The sequence below is a fragment of the Strix uralensis genome, chromosome 26 (assembly GCF_047716275.1).
Source record: "Strix uralensis isolate ZFMK-TIS-50842 chromosome 26, bStrUra1, whole genome shotgun sequence".
NCBI classification, from domain to species: domain Eukaryota; kingdom Metazoa; phylum Chordata; class Aves; order Strigiformes; family Strigidae; genus Strix; species Strix uralensis.
The window spans coordinates 3,727,553-3,733,604 of record NC_133997.1 but is presented as its reverse complement, the minus strand read 5'-3'; the positions used below and the strand labels follow the sequence as shown (position 1 = coordinate 3,733,604).

General features: G+C 62.6%; 1 protein-coding gene across 3 annotated transcripts; it reads right to left on the bottom strand.

Annotated features, from left to right (window-relative positions):
- Positions 1-344: 344 nt before the first annotated feature.
- On the bottom strand, positions 345-3,740 carry SC5D (sterol-C5-desaturase). Of its 3 annotated transcripts, none has more exons than XM_074851075.1 (5): positions 3,629-3,740; positions 2,773-2,990; positions 2,367-2,499; positions 1,848-1,948; positions 345-1,593 (listed from the first exon to the last, which is right to left on the bottom strand). In XM_074851075.1, the coding sequence occupies exons 2-5, from the start codon at positions 2,980-2,982 to the stop codon at positions 1,168-1,170; spliced, it is 870 nt and encodes a 289-aa protein (XP_074707176.1). In that variant the 5' UTR covers positions 2,983-2,990; positions 3,629-3,740; the 3' UTR covers positions 345-1,167. The 3 variants fall into 3 exon arrangements, with proteins under 3 accessions (XP_074707176.1, XP_074707177.1, XP_074707178.1); XM_074851076.1 differs by having other exon boundaries at positions 3,625-3,645; XM_074851077.1 differs by having other exon boundaries at positions 3,617-3,633.
- Positions 3,741-6,052: the final 2,312 nt, after the last annotated feature.

Here is a 6,052-nt window from a genome sequence, read left to right as displayed (position 1 = left end):
GTGTTACCTGCTGTGTGCCACATGGTTCCCCTCTGAGCCACGCAGGGCGGGAAGAGACAGGGGTGTCGGCGGGGCCTCTGAGGGTCTGGGCATCCATACCCCTGTGCATGAAGGGGTTGAGTTCTCGCAGCTGACCCGTGGGAGGAGAAGTCTCAGGGGCTGGCAGTCAGTGATATTTCCCCCGTCCCCTTTGCTGTTTCAGTGAGAGAGGAGGGGGTAATGCGCATATTTGCTGCTGGAACAGTGCAGGGTAAGCCTCTTGTAGGGATTGTAGGGGAGAGAGAGGGCACCCTGTCAGGCTTTGCACAGCATCAGGAGCGAGGGTGAAGGGACCAAACGGCAGCCAAGTTGGCAAGTGAGATTTATTGAACACAGGTCAGACCCAAAGGCAGGGCGACGGGGTTTCAGCAGGAAGCACGCCAGGCGTTAAGGGGGAGAGCCGGCCACGAACCCTCGAGCGAGGAGAAGCCCCTGCCCCTCACCTCTGGGCGCCTGTTCCTCCTCTTCCCCCCCTCAATATTCTCAGGGAGCTCAAGGGACCCACGGGTCTCAAAGTGCATCTTTGTCCTACAGGCCTGCCGTTGTCAGATGTTCCATCAGCACCCCACGGGATGTCCCCAGGTGAGAGGAATGAGGAGAGCGCGTCCAGCGCCAAGGAGTCCCGCCGCATCTCGAGGCTGAGCCCTTGCCGGACCCACACTGTCTCCAAAAGGTAGGCGTTTGCGGCTTTTTTTTTTTCGAAACACAGCTCAGAAAAAAAATGTAATGTCGTCAACATCTCGACTCGATTTGACTCGACTCGTCCGGATGGGCTCCATGGCAGCGAATCAAAGGTGTGCAGCACGGACAGACGGAGACCCTGCCGCGAGCCACATCATTGTTCTATTTGTGCCACGTTATTGTTCATTTTGTAAAGCAGCAGCACGGTATGAAAGCAGCGTAGGGACCACAGCAGAGATCCAAAGGCAGGCGGGAAGGGGAGCGATAGGGGCAGCAGAGCGAGGCTGGAGAATGCTGTTTTGGGAGCAGGGGTGGGCCAGAGCGCTCGCCGAGAACCGCCCCACGTCGGGGGCTCTTTGTCCGTGGGAAAGTAGTCTCAAGAGGCCAGGGAGGAACAGGAAGAGATCCGGCCCAGGAATCTCATCCTGGAGAGGGGCTGGGGGAAGTCTACTCAGTCTTGGCAGCTGGGGGGCCACTGGGCACCCCCAGGCCTTTCTCTCGGAGCTTGCGCAAGTAGTCGTGGGGGCCTTGGCCCTCGAAGGCTGTGGGGCTCTTGTAGGAGCCGCCGATCTTGTCCCAGAGGGTGAAGTACTGCCCATAGTTGTAGTCAAAGTACAAGTGGTGGTCGGTGTGGTGGGCTGAGCCGTTGATGACGTGCCGCAGGAGGCGGGGGACGCGGTAGTCGCCGTCGTGAATGGAGATGGTCCAGACGTTGACGAAGATGTAGAGGCCCAAGTAGGTGACTTTGTGCAGAGGGAAGAGGAAGGGGTAGATGTGGTAGGGCAGGCTCTGCATGAAGCCATCAACAGGGTGGAAGGCATGGCTGGCAAAGGGCGTCGCAATCTTCCAGAGGTGGTGGGGCTTGTGGAAGCGCTGCGGGGAGAGGACGCACCGTCAATTCCCAAGCCAGGGACTGACTTGCCACCCAGAGGCTGAAAGGAAGGAGGGGGACGCGTGCCCTAATGGGCTCTTGGCTCCCACCATGTTGTGGACTGAGGCAAGGCCTCGTTCGACTGGGCTGAGCCCGCTGCTCCTCCCGGACACGTGTTCCTTGGGAGGAACAGCTTGGCCACAACCCCGGCGCGGGGTGAGGGCTTTCACCCCGAGCCCCCCGTCCGGTCTCGTACCTTATAGAGCAGTTTGTGGTGGAGAGCGCGGTGTATCCAGTAGATACCCATGTCGGTGAAGAAGAGGAAGGACAGCATGCTGAGGAAGACACCCGACCAGCCTAGGGGAACAGGGGTGTTAGGGGCAGCACCCGTGGGTGCCGTGGGGGCTAGGGGGGCACGATGGCCTTTGCGTCGGGGTCCGTCCCATCGAGGAGACATGCCGTGAGGGTCGGATGGTCTCCTGTGACTCAGGGAAAGCAAGTTGGGCACCAGTTTGTCAGGAGCTGCGCCCGGGGAGGCGAAGGCCTTCTTTTGTGGAGGGGGCGTACGTTGAGCGGGCCATTGCACCCCGTCCCCAAGCCAGGGCAGGTGGACACCTCATGTCTGCCTAAAGGGAACTTGGGGTTATGACTAATAGATGGGACCAGCTCAAGGCAGGAGGTACCCAGGTGGATTTTTTGGGGCTCGTCAGCGGGAGAAATGGGGGCGCACCGCCTGCCCGGGGGGGGCCGACCCGAGCGGCGGGGAGCGGCTCACCATACGGGGAGTCCTCGATGTTGTCGTAGAGCTTGCTGTAGCCCCGCACCTCGGCGAAGAACAGGGCGACGGTGGGCACGCTGATCCAGGGGAGGGAGCGCAGCGCGTAGGCGATCTCCCGACGCACCTGGTTCTGCGGGATGGAGAGAGGGGTGAGGGGGACGGGGCATACCGGGAGCTGTGGGGCGCGGCGTGCTCGGGACAGGGCTGGGCACTGGGCAAGAGGGACTCGCTTCTGGTCACGGATGACCCAGGGCCCCGCACCGGGAGGTTGAGAGGGGTGGTTGCTGCTGGTGGTTGGGCAGCCGTTGATTTGCAAAAGGCGGGGGTAGGTATGCGGGAGAAAAGCACCCCTGGAGGTGCGAGAGCAGACGGGAGTCAGATAGTGGGGACGCGGCACACCCACCTCTAGGAACTGGGGATGTTTCTTGAGTTCGTGGTCAAAGATGAAGTAGTAGCTGAGAGTGCCGAAGAGCAGGTAGAGGACGAGTGCCCCCAGGTTGGTGATGACGAAGAGGCTGAGGAGCTGGCGGCAGGGCTCGGCCTCGCCCCAGCCGGCCGGGTACACGTAGGGCGTGAGGAGGTGCCGGTCGGCGGCGTCCAGGACTAGATCCATGGTGGCTCCTGCGGGGCAGAGAGAGAGGGTCGACGTGAGGGGCGCTGACGATGTCCCCTGGCCAGCGGCGCAGAACAGCGGGTGGGGCACCCACCGGGGCGCGGGCGGTGGGGTGCTGGCCATCTGTGGGGGTCGCCTCGGTTGGTTGCTGGGTACGAAGCACGGACAAAGGCGCAGAAGCGGGGGGCTGCCCTGCTGCTGGGTCCCCTCGCCGTGGGAGAGGGGGTGTATGACAGGGGCAGGCGGGATGGAGGTTTTGGGGAGCAAAGTCGCCTTTTCGGGCAGTACGGGGGGGGGGGGGGGCGGGTCGGGGACCGCGGCCGTGGCCGTCTCGGCGGTCCATGACCCTCGGGCCCCCCTCCCGGTTTCGGGAGCCGTGGGGCGGTTCCAGCGGCGCTCCTCGGGGGTCCCGGTGCCGGCGCGGAAAGCCCCTCGTCCCCGCCGGGGCTGTGGGGGGGCAGCGCCGGTGCAAGTGGCGGGGTGCGGGGGGTGTCAGCGTGTTTTGGAGACGCAGGCGACCCACCAAGCTCCCCCCCGCGCCGCCGCGGAGGGGCTGGCGGCGGAACCGGGGCGTCTCGCGTGTCCGCGCCCCGCTGACGGCTCCGCGGTGCGCTCCCCCCCCCGCACCCCGTACCCCGGTACCTGCCTGCGGGTCCCGGCGCGGCGGTGGGCGGGGAGGGGCGGGGCCGCCGCCCGGTAGCGCCACGCGACGTCACCGCCGGAGCGTCTCGCGCCACCGGGGGCGGGGACGGGGCGGTGCCGCCTTCGCCGCGCGTGTCGCGGGGGACCGGGGCGTGCGCGGGGCCTGGAGGGGGCGGCCGGGGCTTTGGGCCCCTTCGCCGATGTCCCCTCCGCGGGTGGCCAGCCCCGGTGGCGGGATGTGTGTGTGTGTGTCCCCGGGACAGACGGGCGGTGGGACGCGAGGGCGGCGATGCCGTGAGCGTGGGGCGGGCGGAGGATGGAGCGCGGGTATGCGGGGAGCGCTGCCCGGCGGCTTATTAGGGCAAGTGACTTAATTAATGAGGCTTGTGGGATCGAGGGGGGGGTCAGCAGTCGAGCTCTCCGCAGCCGGGCCAGCGAAGCGTTCCTGAGCCCCTGTCCCTCCTCCTCCCTCGACCTGGCCCTACGTAGTGGGATGGCGCCGGCCCGATAGCCCCTGGCACGTGAGCTTTGGATTAGCCTTGGGGCCAGTAGTGGCCCTTCCTCTCAGTCGTGATATTCGGGGCCGGGAAGAGGGGCTGTGTGCCGAGGGGGATGTCTCTCTGTGAGGGCTGGCATCGGGGCGATCCCTGGGACGAAGGACGAGCAGGTGGTGGAATGGGGGGTACGTGCGGTCAGCGCCTCTTGCAGCAGGACAAGGGCCTGCGGCTGTGGAATGTAGAGCGCACAGAGGTAGGTACGACACACAAACAGGATCACAGAATTGTCTAGGTTGGAAAAGACCTTGAAGATCATCCAGTCCAACCATCAACCCAACATGAACAGTTCCCAACTACACCATGTCCCTCAGCGCTATGTCGACCCTACTCTTTAACCGCTCCAGGGATGGGGACTCCACCACCTCCCTGGGCAGCCCATTCCAACGCCCAACAACCCCTTCTGGAAAGAAATACTTCCTAAGAGCCAGTCTGACCCTGCCCTGGCACAGCTTGAGGCCATTCCCTCTTGTCCAGGCGCTTGTTCCTTGGTTCAAGAGACTCATCCCCAGCTCTCTGCACCCTCCTTTCAGGGAGTTGTAGAGGGCCATGAGGTCTCCCCTCAGCCTCCTCTTCTCCAGACTAAACCCCCCCAGTTCCCTCAGCCGCTCCCCATCAGACCTGTGCTCCAGACCCTGCACCAGCTCCGTTGCCCTTCTCTGGACACGCTCGAGTCATTCAATGGCCTTTTTGGAGTGAGGGGCCCAAAACTGAGCCCAGTCATCAAGGGGTGGCCTCCCCAGTGCCGAGCACAGGGGTAAGATCACTTCCACCATCGGCCAGAGGCCAAGGCTCTGGGAGTGACGTGAAGGAGGCTGCCACAGGGGCAGCAGCCGGTCCCCGGCAGCGTTTCCCAGGGCCTGGCAGTGGGGCCGTGTCTGCGAGGCAGCCATGGGGCGTCTTGGTCGGTCTGTAAGGAAGTGCAGAGCCTGTAAGGAAGACAGCAAGTCAGTCAGAAAGAAAATCAGTAAGCCTGGGGGTGGCAGTGTGGCAGGAGGAGCCACAGAGCCCGTGGAAGGCGGTCGGGCCATCTGGAGGGATCCCCGGTGACAGAGCAGGGTGCTGGGTGACCCCCGGCCATACGGAAGGCACTTCCAGGATGGGGGAAATCTTCATTACCAGCCCTCGCAGTATCATTCCTGATGAGTTGTCCGACTGTGGGACTGGGGTGGAGGGCTGCCCGAATGGCAGGGCCGTGTCTGGGTGCTAGGGGTGCGCCTCGGGGCTCAGTGTAGGGCCAGTGGTGTTTACTGGAGAGCTGGGAAGGGGAGTTGAAGGTTCCTTTTGTATTGACTGTAGTGAGTTAGTAAGTGTGTAAGTAAAGTCAGCTGAGGATCCTGAACAGGGGGGTTGGCGTCGACTCTGTCGAGGGAGCCCAGTAGATGGACAGGGATACAGAATTTCCAAGACCTGCTCATCATGGCAGTATGATATTCCCAGCTGATATCTGGGAAGTTGAAATCTTCCATAAGGACAAGGGCTACTGATCCAGACACTTCTAATTGCCTAATTCTATAGAATAACTCATCAGTGCTTACATCCCAGCTGGACGATCGGTAGTAGATGCCCACTACAACATCTCCTTCGCTTTCCATCCCCCTAATCCTCACCCAGAGGCTCTCAACCACATCCTCACTGTACAATCAAACCTCTCCCTTATCTACAGTGTGGCACCTCCACCTATATACCTGCCCTGCTTATCCCTCCTACACAGCCTGTTTACCTCCATCCCAGTGCTCCAGCCATGGGACTTCTTCCACCAATACCAGTGACAGCATAGCTCTGGCAGCAGAGCAACACTTCCCAGTTCATCCAGAGCTCACGCAGGACCACACCGCTTACGAAGGATTACAACACTTTTTATTCCCACGCAG